Source organism: Neomonachus schauinslandi, chromosome 8 (assembly GCF_002201575.2).
Source record: "Neomonachus schauinslandi chromosome 8, ASM220157v2, whole genome shotgun sequence".
NCBI lineage: Eukaryota > Metazoa > Chordata > Mammalia > Carnivora > Phocidae > Neomonachus > Neomonachus schauinslandi.
Window position 1 is genome coordinate 49,977,202 of NC_058410.1, and position 16,690 is coordinate 49,993,891.

The 16,690-nt window shown below is 37.4% G+C and overlaps 1 protein-coding gene across 1 annotated transcript in view; it reads left to right on the forward strand.

Moving 5' to 3' along the window:
• REV3L (REV3 like, DNA directed polymerase zeta catalytic subunit) overlaps positions 1–16,690 on the forward strand; it is a 175,534-nt gene that overhangs the window by 116,415 nt on the left and 42,429 nt on the right. The window contains exons 19-20 of the mRNA XM_021693690.1: positions 4,307–4,422; positions 7,413–7,531. Of these exons, the coding sequence (XP_021549365.1) occupies positions 4,307–4,422; positions 7,413–7,531 (235 nt within the window). The remainder of the gene's footprint in view (positions 1–4,306; positions 4,423–7,412; positions 7,532–16,690) is intronic.

The following is a 16,690-nucleotide window of genomic DNA, read 5'->3' on the forward strand; positions in this document are numbered from 1 at the left end:
TATAGCTAAGAATCTATTTCTTGGTTTGTCTGTCTGTCTCTCTCACCCCCCCCACCCCCCGCTGCCCCTTTTCTTGTTTGTTTTGTTTCTTAAAGTCCACATATGAGTGAAATCATATTGTATTTGTCTGTCTCTGAATAATTTATTTCACTTAGCATAATACTCTAGCTCCATCCATGTTGTTGCATCTGTATTTTTGTCTTGAGCAAGTACTTATCTCTCTAAGCTTTAGTTTCCTCATTTGTAAAATGGGTAATAGGAGAGTTAAATGAGGGACACCTGGGTGGCTCATTCGGTTAAGTGGCCGACTCTTGATTTCAGCTCAAGTCATGATTTCAGCTCAGGTCATGATCTCAGGGTTGTGAGATTGAGCCCTGCATTGGGCTCTGCACTGGGTGGGCGTGGAGCCTACTTAAGATCTCTCTCTCCCTCTCGCTCCGCCCCCCCCTCCCCAAAAAAAGGTAGAAGAAGGAAGTTAAATGAGATAATGTACATAAAACTCTTAGCCTGGTCAATACATAAATATTTACTCTGTGTAAGGTATAGTGCTAGGTGCTAAATATAAAAATGAATAAAATATAAATGCATACTTTCAGAGTTTTGCTGTCTTTATTTTTCTATTCTTAATATTAACCACCTCAGATGGCAAACAAAAAGTAGTATGAAGTGATATTTAAAAAGTTAAACCAAATCCATTGTCTTGTCATTCTTCTCTTTCTATATTTCCTTGAACTATTTAATAATACTACATTTTTCCCAGCCTCCCTAACTTAAATATAAGCTTTGATTTCTCCCTTTCTCTCTTCCCTCCATCCATATATTACATTTTATCCATTTAACCTCAGAATTATGTTTCAAGATCATTGCTTTCCCCCAGCCCTGACCCATTGCCACTGCCCTTAGTTAGAACCCCCATCTCTCTTGTGTCCAGATGTTAATGGGTTATTTAAAATTTTAGTTGTGAAGCAGGTTTTTTCTGCCTAAGCAAATAAATTGTTTTCATATTTCTGCTGCTTATGTTTTCTCCAGTTTTGTTTTTTCCTTCACCACTAATCCCCTCTACCCAACCTTGTTCTTTCCATAACTTTTAGAAACCAAATAAATTAGATATAACTCACCAGAATTGAAGAACAAGTCACAAAGATTTTGTTATTGTCACCAAATGTTTTCACAGAAGAAATGAAATCCTTGGGATTTTGAACTTGAGACATGGTTTAACAGCTTTAACAGTTTCTTAAGACAAAATGGCCTGTAGGTCAAAAAATAAATATACATAATAAATCTGAAAAATATTAAAAACAACTACCCATTCTTCGAAAGGAATAAAATCTATTTAATCAATTAAAAGCACAAAATAATTTTTTTTTTCCAGCAGTCATCTCCGAGCAGTAGCAATTTATAAAAGACAACTTTTTAAAAATAAATATATTTTCGGGATGCCTGGATGGCTCAGTCATTAAGCGTCTGCCTTCGGCTCAGGTCATGGTCCCAGGGTCCTGGGATCGAGCCCTGCATCTGGCTCCTGCTCAGTGGGAAGCCTGCTTCTCCCTCTCCCTCTGCCTGCCGCTGCCCCTGCTTGTGCATGCACACGCTCGCTCTCTCTCTCACAGATAAATAAATAAAATATTTTTAAAAATAAAAATAAATACATTTTCAAAACATCAAGAAGTAAGTGTACTTAACCAACTCTATTATAGTCAGGTGCCACAAAACAGCAAGTAGCTGACTGGAATAATAATTCTTGCAGTAATAAGGTGTTTTATGAATCAGAAATTCAGATGAAGAAATCAGAAGAACTGTCTTTATAAGAGTTATCAAAGAAGGGCTCTGTAATCATCTGGCATCCTCTTCATGTACCTGTGCTTAGAAAAGTAGGAACTCCAGCAATCTTCCACATTCTTCTCTGAAAATCAAGGCCAACTGTGGCCGCATTGTAATGCCTATTCTGAGTTATTCTTCGTACTAAAGCAGTCAGCTGCACCAGTTCTTTCCTAAGTGTATGGGAATCCTTCAAATCTCCTATTCCTGCTAATCCCTAGAGCCACTTGATATGATATTTCTGCCCCAGTTTCTCAAATATAGACAGTACATAGTTTTTGGGGAGATGCACTTGTCATTCAGATAACTGCCCTGAAAAGAGTTTAACATTGGGGTGCCTGAGTGGCTCAGTCATTAAGCGTCTGCCTTCAGCTTGGGTCATGTTCCCAGGGTCCTGGGATCGAGCCCCACATCGGGCTCCCTGCTCAGCGGGAGGCCTGCTTCCCCCTCTCACACTCCCCCTGCCTGTGTTCCCTCTCTCACGGTCTCTCTTTCTGTCAAGTAAATAAATAAAATCTTAAAAAAAAGAGAGTTTAACCTTAATGGAAGAATTGATGAAATTGCTATCAACAAAGATATATTAACATATTAGATGTTATGTTAGAAGACTAATGAGCAGGAAGAGTGTTGGGAGACCTCTCTTTACTTGAGTGCTCTAGGATCTTTCCGGACTTTTGTATTAGTCTACCTTTTTAGCCTCTGATCTTTGAGACTAAGTATTTGCCTCATTGTTGTATATTGCCTTGTTTTCTTTTGCTTCCCCATGCTCCTGTCTTACCCCTGGTCTTTGTTCTAGAATTACCAGCCATGTGGCACTTTCTACCAAGAAAACACTTTTTTATAGGTTGGTGAAAAGATCCATTTGGCTGTTCTATTAAATTAATCAATAAGTGATCATTAAATTAAGTGGTTTTCTCAGAAATTTCAACCTATTTGTATAGAGAAAAACACATGGATAATATATACATTATCTTTTTCTCCTGGCAAGTTTGAGGACTACTCTGTGGTCCATGGTATAATTGTGGATCACAGCAGATTACCAGATGTTGAAATTTATATTATAGAATGTATTTTGATAGGGCCCTTAAGGAATAGAGATCATAAAAAGAATGCTGTTGCAAACATTTGAACCTAGTTCTTTTGACATCACCATTTAAACCCTTCAGGATTAAAAGTAAGGAGACTTTTTTGTGACATTCTTATTTTTGTTGACTGAAAACGAAAGCCATTCAACCCCATCATTTTAAGAAAGCAGCTATGGAAGTATGATAAAATATTAGCAAACTGGTTTTAAAAATAGATCTTGTGATCTGCTTATGATCCGTTGTTAGACCACAGACTTGCAGAGTAGCCATATATAGCTTACATCAGTAAATTAGTATAATCCTATGCTACAGACTTTGGATGATACTTCAAGTGTTAAATGACACAATCTGGACAAGCTGCACAGCCCACAGCAGCAATTACAACCAGTGATATAAAACCTAACTTTTTAAGTTTTTGTTATCTTTCACTCTGCTTTTTGGCTTTTATAAATAAGACAGTAGAGTAATTTGGAGCTTCTAATTTGGAGCATCATTGTAGTTTTTGCTCTCAAAGTTTTTGTCGTCAAATTGTGATGATAATTTTCTCTCTTCCTTATACAGTTTTCCCACTGAGGTAAATCTTCAGGTTTATTTTCCCTTATGCTATCACCAAACATTTTTCTGTGGTGGTCACCATGAAAGTACTAAGAGGAGCCACAAAGAGGCTATTTCTGAGTTGAATGCACATTGTCAGTTCAGTATTACCAGTGCAAATGTGTGACTGCAATGAGCACGTTTTTCTCCTAGTTTCTAATGCTTAGCTTCCCCACATTAACTTCACCCCTGTTAATATTTCATTGTTCCATTAAACTGAGTCACCTTCTCTTAAGTTTAGAGGACAAGCTTGTCATTACTGAGGCCTTACTTCACATGAGGACCAAATCATTACTAAAATTAAGTGGGAAAAGGAAGACATTTTCATTTTCTTTCTCAACATTAAAACCGCTTAAGACAGTATAGATTAGTGAGAAGTGGCAACAAAATGATCTGGGGGCGATTTTTTCAAAACAGTATCCACACATGCCCTCATACATCACCCTGCCCCTACCCACATGATAGTCTCAATCATATGGTCACTCTAATACTTCAGTGGTAATGCCTCTCTCCCACCCCGGGTTTTTTTTCTTGCACCCCAGCTTCTATCAGCTTCTTTCCTAAATTATATAAAATAAATAGTCTCAGTAAAAACTATGATCACTTTACAAAAGTAGCTTCAAATTAGGAACTCTAATCGCCCTATTCCTTCCTATATAGAAATTCCATAGGTACCACTATATCATCTCTTCTCCATCCCTGAGAGACATAATAGATTTTTTTTTTTGTACTTTATATCATGAAGAAACCATTCTTTTGATTAAAGGTTCAAATGTGTGGTCCTTGTTTAATTTTTTCATTCCTTTTAGGTATGATCCTGATATTCTGCTGGGATATGAGATTCAGATGCATTCCTGGGGTTACCTCTTACAAAGGGCTGCTGCCTTAAGTGTTGACTTATGTCAGATGATCTCTCGGGTGCCAGGTATGAAGCATTGTGAATATTTTATGGTTCAACAACAGAGCAAATTACAAAGTAAATAAAGACAAGATGTTTAAAAAGTACCTATTCTAATTTTTAATACTAAATTGTGTAAGTTCTAGATACATCGTAACCCTATTATGGACAAATTCAAAAATTCAGAAAAGTAAAAAAAAAATACCCCCATCTCACTGCTATATAGGCAGTTGTTTTTTTTCTTTCAGTCATTTTGCATATGTCTATCTAGGTCTCTTTTTATATAGCTTTAATCATACATATATCCCTTTTTTTTGTTACGCTTCCTTCATCTTGCATCTTATAAGTATTTTTCTATGTTATGAGATAGTCTTCTTCATAATCATTATGGAACACATAACATTTCTTTGGTTGATGTACCATAATTTTATTTTGTCTGGTTCTATGTTTTATCCTTTTGGTTATAAGGAAGGAGAAGATGGTAGAGGAACACTAACTATTGATTTTTATTAAGGTATCAGGCTAAAAACTTGCATGAATTTTGAAGGCTGTTTCCCACAAGTGTGATTCTGTTTGAAGGAGGGGAGCAATAATAAGTTTATAAAGCACTTTTCAGAATTATGTTTTTCTTAATAACTACAAAATTTTTAATAACTTGGTTTTAAAGTCACAAGTCTGACTAGGACAAAAGAGCATATATTTTGGGTATATTGGTGAAAACTAACCAAGAGAACTCCTGGGAGAGGTTATGACTTCAATACAATGTCTTAAGTGTTAGTAACTTTAAAAGGAAAGGCTGAAGCTAGAAGATTCAAGAACAGTAAGTATTTTGATCTTTGCAAAAAGCTTGGAATAAAAGGCAAAGATAGTTCTTCACTGCATAAATTTTTCATAGCTTCTGTGTCCCTTGAGTGCTAGGAATAGTGGTATATCTCAATTTTTTTAACATTTCATTTGGGATAGGTTTTTGAATATTCAGGAGCAGCAACATGAATGTTCAGGCTACTCATTAATTATTTTAATTAGCTATAACAGGTAAGGTATATGACTTCAGATCAGAAAAGTGAATGAGGGGCACCTGGGTGGCTCAGTTGGTTAAGCGGCGGACTCTTGATTTCTGCTCAGGTTATGAACTCGGGGTCCTGAGATCAAGCCCCCCATGAGACTCCTTGCTCAATAGGGAGTCTGCTTGAGGATTCTCTCTCCCTCTCGTCTACCTCTCCCCCCACTCGCGCGTGCACTCTAAGATAAGTTGTTTTTTTTTTTTTTAAGATTTTTATTTATTTATTTGACAGAGACACAGCAAGAGAGGGAACACAAGCAGGGGGAGTGGGAGAGGGAGAAGCAGGCTTCCTGCCAGCAGGGAGCCCAATGCGGGGCTCGATCCCAGGACCCTGGGATCATGGCCTGAGCCAAAGGCAGACACTTAACAACTGAACCACCCAGGACCCCCAATAATAACATTTCTGAGTAGAATCTACTACAATACAAAATGAAAATTATACTAGCATTATAAAGTGGCTAGGTTAAAATACTACTGTATGCATCTTAATATTAATTATGCATTTAAAGATTAAAGTTAATGAAGCTCATCAGCCCCCCCAAAAAATAAATAAATTGGCTAGGTTAAAATAAAATAAATAATTTTTTTTTTTTTTTTAAAGATTTTTTATTTATTTATTTGAGAGAGAGAGAATGAGAGAGAGAGCACATGAGAGGGGGGAGGGTCAGAGGGAGAAGCAGACTCCCCGCTGAGCAGGGAGCCCGATGCGGGACTCGATCCAGGGACTCCGGGATCATGACCTGAGCCGAAGGCAGTCGCTTAACCAACTGAGCCACCCAGGCGCCCTAAAAGAAATAATATTAATAAAGTTCTTAGAACATGATAAGACATTCAATATATAGTAAATATATATATATTATTCCAGATCCTCTTTTTTTTTTACATTTTTTTTATTGTTATGTTAGTCACCATACATTACATCATTAGTTTTTGATGTAGTGTTCCATGATTCATTGTTTGCGTTTAACACCCAGTGCTCCATTCAGTACATGCCCTCTTTAATACCCATCACCAGGCTAACCCCTCCCCCCACACCCCTCCCCTCTAGAACCCTCAGTTTGTTTCTCAGAGTCCATAGTCTCTCATGGTTCATCTCCCCCTCCGATTCCCCGCCTTCATTTTTCCCTTCCTACTATCTTTTTTTTTTTTAATTAACATGTATATACCCAGTGTTATATAAGAGAAACATTTTAATTTCTATTCTAGGTAAAATCATCACCCAAGAAACTAGACTCAGAACCTTATTCTTCACCTAGTTGTCCATACAAAATTAGCAGAATTTCATTCTGAATATGACCATCATTAATTGATGTCAACAAATTTTCAGAGAGTTGTTTAGGTTAAAAACTCTACCATATTTTCCAGGAAATGACCAGTGTAAGAATAAACATATCCTAACACCAAAGAAATGCTGTAGTGTTAGGTGTCATAAGAATAGCACCAGAGGGGCGCCTGGGTGGCTCAGTTGGTTAAGCGACTGCCTTCGGCTCAGGTCATGATCCTGGAGTCCCAAGATCGAGTCCCGCATCGGGCTCCCTGCTCGGCAGGGAGTCTGCCTCTCCCTCTGACCCTCCCCCCTCTCCTGCTCTCTCTCATTCTCTCAAATAAATAAATAAATAAAATCTTTAAAAAAAAAAAAAAGAATAGCACCAGAAATTACCAAATTTAAAGTGAAAAGGGTTTATTATTTTTAAAATATGTGCTTATACACATTTTTATTATTTAAAAAATATCATTTTCAGAAACATTTCACAAAATTCTCTCATAACTTAGAGGGAAGAAAATTGTTTTAATCAAAATAATGATTATTCATTCTCTAAGCCTAATACAAAACAGATGATTATATTTCATCTTTAATCTTTCTCTTTAATTTTTATTCTCATTTTTATTTGGCATATTTGCTTGGAAATTTGATTTCTGTGAGTCCTGAAGCAATCTATATTCATTTCTGTAGATGACAAAATTGAGAACAGATTTGCACCTGAAAGAGATGAGTATGGATCAGATACAATGAGTGAAATAAATATTGTTGGCCGAATTACACTAAATCTTTGGAGAATCATGAGAAATGAGGTAACGTGCTTCATCTAAAATTTTGTTGGAAATTAAGAGATTAGGATGGTATAACTATTTTAGTTATTGTAGAGTGTTAGTATAATCTACTATGTAACTTATGCTTCTTTGTGAATTATTTTTGTTATACCTAAGTAGAGCTACAAAACTAAATACTACATTCTAAAATGCAAAGCTACAGGACTATTTAATGTTATTGATGTGTTTTAATTTTGTTCCATTTGTGTCTATATAGCAATAACTAGAAAAGTCTACAACTATCAAAGTTTTATGTTGTATGTGTCGAATGTTGTATAATTTCATCATTTTTTTGCACTTAGTGCTAGATGAATTCAGCTTGGTCTTTCTGATTTATTAAGTAAGAAAAATTTAGTCTACATAGGAAGGAACCAAGGATATTTAAAAACTGGGTCAGACTAAGAAGGTAAATTGGAAAGACAGTACTTGGAAATAGTTAATAGCAGCTTCCAGTTGAGACTTTGGGGGTCCAGATAAGGATTTTTGGTAGTATAAATTTCAACAAATGATCTTATTTACAATCACTCAGAGAAATAATTCTTTAAAAATGTAAGATCATGGGATCTTAGACCATATTTGCATCCTTGAAGTTGCCTGATTTCTTTTATTAAAATGTAAAAAGATATCTACTGTAAATTGGTCTATTCTCAGATTTTGGACTTTGGATAATATCAGATAAGATGTTTATATTTAAAAGAAAGCTGTATTCTTCAATCGCTTCTGCTATTTGAAACTACTTTCTCATTATATTTCTATTATACACTCCTATTCACTATGATCTTTCTTGCTCTTCCACATTTCTATAAAACATATGACTTTCCAAGCATGCCCTCTGCAATTCTTTTGGGCACCAGCACACAGTAATTCTTTCATATAAGGAATTAGGTTCTTTATATAACATTCAGATGTCCTTATTTTTATTTCCTCTCGACACCATGAGTCTAAAGTTATGCTCCCATTTCATCTAATTTGAAAATGTATAATATATGTACTGCTTGAGGGTAATTTTATGTTAGTGTTTTCTTCTTAAAATATTATCAGAGCACAGGGAATCCCCAGTGACTTCAAAATAATTCCTAATGACACAGCATAGGATATGGAAGGTATAGAGATTGTGGTGTATTTGGTTTGTACGTTACATTTTGTATTTCAAATTGCAGTCTCTGATATTGTCTGTGATGAACATGTAAATTGAATATGTAAACACAAAATTAAGTTATTGAATCTTAGTTTCATCCCTGAAGATCCAAAAGGCAGCTGTACAATTATCCACTGTTAACTTAAAATCACAAATTGGGGAGTAAATATTTTTTCAGAGTTTAGAGCTTTCTTTACTTCTTACTGAAAATTCAGGGTCAAAGGCTTTCTCTAATTCTGGGTTGAATATACAGTATATCTGATCTTTATTTGTAAATATGGGAACAACTGTGAGAAAGTTATGAGTTGGATAACTTACCTGCCCCCCTTCCTAGATGGGCCACTGTTTTTTTCTAACCCAAAGTATTCCTGGAAATTTGGAAATTTCCAGGAAATCTTGAATGAACTTTGGGAAGTTCTGTCTTATATCTCAAGTTATTTTGGAACTTTAAGGGTTATGACTTTGGACAGAAACTGGCCCTGAGAATTTTCATATTAGAGATCCTCAAACTATTTTTTCTGATTTAAACAGTTCCAGAGGCTCCTTTTTAATCTTTATTTCTTTTATCTGTATCTCCCTCATGAAACTTAGCAGTTTCTAACTCTATAGTTTTTTTGTTTTTTTGGTTTTTTGGGGTTTTTTTTTAAGATTTTATTTATTTATTTGACAGAGAGATAGCGAGAGCAGGAACACAAGCAGGGGGAGTGGGAGAGGGAGAAGCAGGCTTCCCGCCGAGCAGGGAGCCCGATGCGGGGTTCGATCCCAGGACCCTGGGATCATGACCTGAGCTGAAGGCAGACGCTTAATGACTGAGCCACCCAGCCACCCCCTATAATTGTTTTTAATATGCTCTTTATTAAAAATAATTTGTATTCACTATTAAAATGAATGCGGACAAGTATGTAAAATGAAAGTGAAATCCTCTTGTTCTCTCTAGAACATCTCAACTGTTGCACTCCCCCAATACAGTTTACAGTTGAATGAATATCTTTTCTTCTATGCCTTGTTTGGGTTTTTAAAATTTTGTTTATTTATTAATATACTAGTTTTCACTGTCCTGTTTTTTTTTTTTTTAAGATTTTATTTATTTGTGAGAGAAAGAGCACAGTTGGCGGAAAGGCAGAGGAAGAGGGAAAAGCAGGCCCCCCGCCTGAACAGGGAGCCCAGTGTGGAGCTCAGTCCCAGGACCCTGAGATCATGACCTGAGCCGAAGGCAGACGCCCAAGGGACTGAGCCACCCAGGCACCCCTCACTGTCCTTTTTAACATAAAATTACTACTGTTCTCTCTGGACTTTGAATCCTCAGTAACAAACATAGTGCCTCTTAAATAGTGCTCATGACATACTTGTTGACTGCTTAAATAACTCTTCCCCCAGAAGATGGTGTTTAGAATTCTGGGTATCAGCTTAATCCAGGCCTTTCAAGAATTTGCCAAAGATGAAATATTTATTCATTGCCATCTCTGCTGCACAAATTTGAGCCTGGGGTTAGATCAATCAAGTGTATGGTTGGGGGGCACTTGGGTGGCTCAGTCGGTTAAGCATCTGCCTTTGGCTCAGGTCATGATAGCAGGTCCTGGGATGGAGTCCTGCATCGGGCTCCCTGCTCCTCCCTCTTCCTCTGCCCCTCCCCCTTCTTGTGCTCTCTCTCACTCACTCTCTCTGTCTCTCTCATAATAAATAAATAAAAATCTCTGGGGGAAAAAAAGTATAGCCGGTTCCTCTATTTTCATAGGCAGAGAGCAGATTATATGGTTGCAGGTGTTGGTAGATAGGTGGATGGTCAATGAGAGTCTGTGGAAGTTCTCTTCTGACTGCCTCAGTTTTCTCAGTAAAAAAGCAGTCAGTGTTCTCAACTGAGAATAGGCATAGTGGAGGGACTTTTTGTTATCTGGGAGAATTCGTGAGTGGTTAATTAAGAAAATATAGTATAAAAGCTAGGTAGCATGGACAGCCCATTTGCGATTCACATCAGAAAAAGCGATAACCTGCCAGCTCTGTTCAAATTCACAAATGAAAGTGTAAGTAACAGAGGGTTAGATTCAACCACAACTCACAGGCAAAGGGTTATAGCTTTGTGAAAAAATAATCAGTCAATTACAGAGCAGGAGACAGGCAAAGAAAGAAATGGTATGTGCAAGGTTGTGATTACAATTGTGCAATTTGAGCTAGATAAGGGAGGTTGGGGTACTAGAGGGAGTAAACTACAAGGATGGGAGATGGTGTTCAGAGAATAGGATGCATGAGATTATGGAGGGGGTAATTATTGATGGTAATAGAACTTGGAGTATGATCATGGGAGTGGGTGGCTAAGGTGGGACGGAGGCAGTGACATGTGAATTTGCCTCAGACCGAGCTCTCTGGTAGCAGTGTGGAAGAGAACAAGATTAGAGGTAAGGAAACCAGTGACAAGATTTTTGGGGTAGCTCAAATGAAAGTTGGCAGTTGTATAAGGATTCAAAAAACAATTTAGAGGATAAATCCACAAGAATTAGATGTACAAAAAGATGAAGAGGAGGTGTCAAGAATAATTATCAGGGGCGCCTGGGTGGCTCAGTTGTTTAAGCGACTGCCTTCGGCTCAGGTCATGATCCTGGAGTCCCGGGATCGAGTCCCGCATCGGGCTCCCTGCTCAGCGGGGGGTCTGCTTCTCCCTCTGCCCTCTTCCCTCTCATGCTCTCTGTCTCTCATTCTCTCTCAAATAAATAAATAAAATCTTAAAAAAAAAAAAAGAATAATTTATCAGGGTTCTGGCATAGATGGTTTAAGATCACAGTTAGGTGAAAAAATACAGGGCATGAGGTATCAGATAACCAGGTGAAGATAGGAAAGTCCCAAGTATTTACAAATATGTAAATAGGAATGCCTGGATGGCTCAGTTGGTTAAGTGATGCCTTTGGTTCAGGTCCTACAGGATCCAGGCCCGAGTCCATCTCCCTGCTTAGCAGGGAGTCTGCTTCTCCCTCAGCCCCTCCCCCTGCTTGTGTTCTCTCTCACTCTCTCAAATAAATAAAATCTTGAAAAAAAAAAAGGGGGGGATGTAAATAGGAAAGTCCGAAATACTAGGTAGAGGTCTAGATTAGAGATAGAGCCCTGGAAGTCACATGAGAGTGGATGAACTCACCAAGAAGGGAATGGAGAGAGTGATCAGGATTGAGCCAAAAGACATTTTTGTGAACGAAAACATTTTGAGGAGTAGACAGAGGAATCAAATCCTAAGAAGCAGTCTAAGACGAAGAACCAGAAGAGAACACTCCCAAGAGAGCCACTATGAAAGTCGGATGTTTCCACAAAGCATGTAAACCTCCCATTATCTCAGTTTGGCAACATCAGAATCTGTTTCTTATATTCCCTATTACAGTTTTAGTTTGTCAATAAGTATGTCAGGTGCTTTTAAATAAGACAATGTGATGGGCATTGAAGATTATATAGAAGTAGAATAATGTACTCGCTCCCATTCATATATTGTTTTATCATTTATAAAGCACTTTTACAGACTTAGTCACTTTTAAATTTTGATACAAACATAAATAAGACAACAGAGTAGTGAGGTACTATTCCAAATAGAGAAAACTGAAGTTCACAGAGATTTAGTGACTTGTTGAAAGCCTCATTAGCTAGTAAGGGGTCCAGACTCAGACTCATGGGGCGCCTGGGTGGCTCAGTCGGTTAAGTGTCTGCCTTCAGCTCAGGTCATAATCCCAGCCTGCTTCTCCCTCTCCCTGCCGCTCCCCCTGCTTGTACACTCTCTGTCAAATAAATAAATAAAATCTTTTAAAAATTTTTTAAAAATAAAAGACTCGGACTCATTGTAGGCATGCTATTTTCTTAGTGTATATTTTATTTTCAATATGAATATGTATAAAATAAATAAATAAAATATATATGCTAAGCTCTCTGAAGACAGCTTTCCAGTGTCCTAGAAATTTTTTTTTTAAGATTTTATTTATTTATTTGACAGAGCACAAGCGGGGGAGGAGTGCAGGCAGAGGGAGAGGGAGAAGCAGACTCCCCACTGAGCAGGGAGCCCAATGTGGGACTCGATCCGAGGACCCTGGCATCATGACCTGAGCTGAAGGCAGATGCTTAACTGAGCCACCCAGGCACCCTGTCCTAGAAATTTCTTATATCTTCATATGGGTGGTGGTTACTTGGTTGTATATATACATAAAAATTTATGAGTTCTTCACCTTAAATTTTTGTACATTTCTTTAATAAAGTATATGTCAATCAAAAAACTTTTTTTTAACTTAAGACTCAGGTAATGAGGGGGGCGCCTGGGTGGCTCAGTTGGTTAAGAGACTGCCTTCGGCTCAGGTCATGATCCTGGAGTCCCTGGATCGAGTCCCGCATCGGGCTCCCTGCTTGGTGGGGAGTCTGCTTCTCCCGACCCTCCCCCGTCTCATGTGCTCTCTCTCTCTCTCATTCTCTCTCTCTCAAATAAATAAAATCTTTAAAGAAAAAAAAAGAAAGACTCAGGTAATGAGGAACAACTGAGGGAATAAGGTGATGGAAGATAGGGCACAGGTACTTTTGATCTCCTTCCATTTTTCTTTATTTCATCTTTATTTTCTTTGTTCCCCTGCGCTAATTCTGACTGCCTCTCCTAGGTCTGAGTAAGTTTATTTCTGAAGTAATTAACTATTGTGTTTTGCACATTAACTACAGCTGTGAATGGAAAAGTGTAACCATACCTCTATCAGACCATTCCTTTATCAATAAATAAATGTACAAGCATTGTAACTTTTTATATCAATTCTGACTTTGATCTACATAGTACATTTATCTAATGTTTAACTTATTTAGATTTCCCCCCAAAACAAGTAACTCCTACTTCATATTTCTGAATCCATACTTCAACTTCTAGAGTAAATCACTTTCTAAAGATTGGAACATTCTGAAGATAGATCATCTTAATTTTAGAGTTCATGCTTCCTTCCTTTAGTTTTACTCACAGCTGGGATTATAGCTAAGTATATTTATGCTCCTGTGACACCAAGAAGACTCAAAGTTGAGTGGGTGTCATAAGGTTATAATATTTGTTTAGCCTTAATCCAATTTGTGAAATTGTTCTATTTGAAATAAAATCAACCCAGAACATAGATCTGCCATCTGTCTCAGGTATTGGGAACCAATTTCTTAAGATTTTAAGTTTAATTTGAGTCACAAAATCTGCTAGTTAATCCTCATAGGTCAACTTATGTGGCAAGTTTCAAAATTTTCCCTAATGAGAGAGCTATAGGACAATAAGGTGACCTTTTCTGTAGAGGTTTTTTGATTGCTTATGTTACTGAAGACGTATACTACAGCAAAAGTTTAAATTTGGTCTAAAGTGCTATACTCTGTATTAGGTAATCATGTAACTACCAGAGATCAGATGTTTGGCTCCATTTTCTGTAACACTAAATGGGAATTAAAAAAAAAAAAAACAACCACCAAATGAAAATGTTTGTTAGCAAGTAGAAGAGTCACTCAAATACAGAGATTTGATAATAAAATGAGTTATGTTTGAGAGAAGTACTCCAGGCCAGTAATGATTGTTGGAAAAAATGGTGATTTACTTCCAAGATAATGGGTTAGTACCTGCTTTATACTGGTAACCCTAGAATAGGCTTGTTCCAAAGTTTAAAACTGTGTGTACACACATGTATGCTTGCAATTATACCAATTGCAGTGCTGTCATTCTGGTGAATGATAGAAATTGTAGATGGGGCGCCTGGTGGCTCAGTCGTTAAGCGTCTGCCTTTGGCTCAGGTCATGATCCCAGGGTCCTGGGATCGAGCCCCGCATCGGGCTCCCTGCTCAGCGGGAAGCCTGCTTCTCCCTCTCCCACTCCCCCTGCTTGTGTTCCCTCTCTCGCTGTGTCTCTCTCTGTCAAGTAAATAAATAAAAAATCTTAAAAAAAAAAAAAAAAAGAAATTGTAGATAAAGTAAGACCAGTTTGGGTCATACACTGAGATGAGCCTTTAAAATTCAATCCCTGTTTTATACCTGCTGGATTGTAGAAGTGGTAAAGAAAATATTTTATAATTATAATGTACAAATGTGAAGTGCTTTTGAACTATTCCTCCCAAGTTGACCTAAGAATGAGGACTACAGATTCCTCAATTTCCATTTTGCCTTGAAATGCCCGCCGTTGTCTAGATTGCTTGTGTCCTATAGGTATTTCTGAGATAGCATTTAGCTAAGGTATGTGTTATGAATTTGGACCCTTTTTTAGTATTCTTTTCCCATTAACATACTTTTTCCTACATATTTTTTAAAAAGATTTTATTTATTTGAGAGAGTGTGCACGAGTGGGGGGGAGGGGCAGTAGGAGAGAATCTTTAAGCAGACACCCTGCTGAGCACGGAGCCTAAGACAGGGCTCAGTCTCACAACCTATGAGATCACGACCTGAGCGGAGACCTGAGCTGAAACCAAGAGTCAGACACTTAACCGACTGCGCCAGCCAGGTGCCCCTTTTTCCTACATACTTTGAGCATGGGGAAACATTTCTGCCATTTCCTTTTAATCTCTTGCTTTGGGAATGAAGTTAAGTGACTATAATGTCCATGTATTGGGTCTTAGTACCAGTGTAATTCTTGGAAGCAGGATGAATGCCTGACCTTAACTAGATAACTCATTCTTGAATCTGTGGAATTCTGTTAATCAGCATGTCTTCGTGGACCAAAAAGTAAGTATGGAAAGAACATAAAATTAACTTGCTTAAAATAAATGCCTTTTTTTTTTTTAAAGATTTTATTTATTTATTTGACAGAGAGAGAGAGAGAGAGAACAAGTAGGCAGAGAGGCAGGCAGAGGGAGAGGGAGAAGCAGACTCCCAGCTGAGCAGGGAGCCCGATGCGGGACTCGATCCCAGGACCCTGGGATCATGACCTGAGCCGAAGGCAGCCGCTTAACTGACTGAGCCACCCAGGTGCCCTTAAAATAAATGCCTTTTTTTTTTTTTTGCATGGCAATCCGGATTTATTGAACTACTGATGCTAAGTTATACAAAATTGCACCACTTTTCTAAAACTAATGTAATGTATGGCGATTAACATAAGAATAAAAAAAATAAAAACAAAATTGCAGCACTTTAATTAAGGCTTTTAGTTTACATTTGGCCACCTCAAAGTAGTTGTAACATTAGGCTGGTCAATTTAAATATTGTGGCCCCTGTTGGGATCTTTACACCCACAATCTTTACACCCAAACAGTTAATGCATACAAAGCAACAAGGCACTGTTAAATAAAACAGCAGTAGTTACTGCAGCTTAGGCCTTATGACCAACTACACATGATTAAAATTACTTCCCACATTCACATCCATGGTACTCATTCACCATTTAACATCTCAACCAAAACGTTACAAGTGAAACAATCATTAACAGGCAAAAATACTAAACCTGTATATTTGGTATTGCAAATACACTAAAGCATGAGCAAGCAAGGAATTCACAGAATCTACAGCTGCAGAAGCATGAAAATTATTTACAAAAATTGTTAAATCATTAAAAAACTATTTGAAAATATATGCTTCTTGTTGTAGACCACTACTGTACACACAACTATAAACATTGTTCCCTATGTAAACAAAAAAGGAAAGATATAATAAAAGATTCGAAAAGTGTGGACATTTCCTTCCCCACAGATATTAAAGGCATTGTCGTTAAGACATTATACTGAAAGGACTATCATATTGTAAAAATGCTCTGTCAGGGGTGCCTGGCTGGCCCAGTCAGAAGAGTATGCGACTCTTGATCTCAGGGTCGTGAGTTCAAGCCCCACATTGGGTATAAAGATTACTAAAAATAATAACTTTTAAAAAGAGTTTTTAAATGCTTCAGTCAGTATTTGTATTGGCATAGAGTATAAAAGAAGTGATAAAAACAGATCTCTTAAATATGTCATGACCAAGTTGAACTCATCTGGTCTGATTGTTTTCTAATTAAATATTAGCTTATGAGTATTTCCGTCTAGAAGGCTATATATACATAGTTTTATTTTTTTTTGTAACAA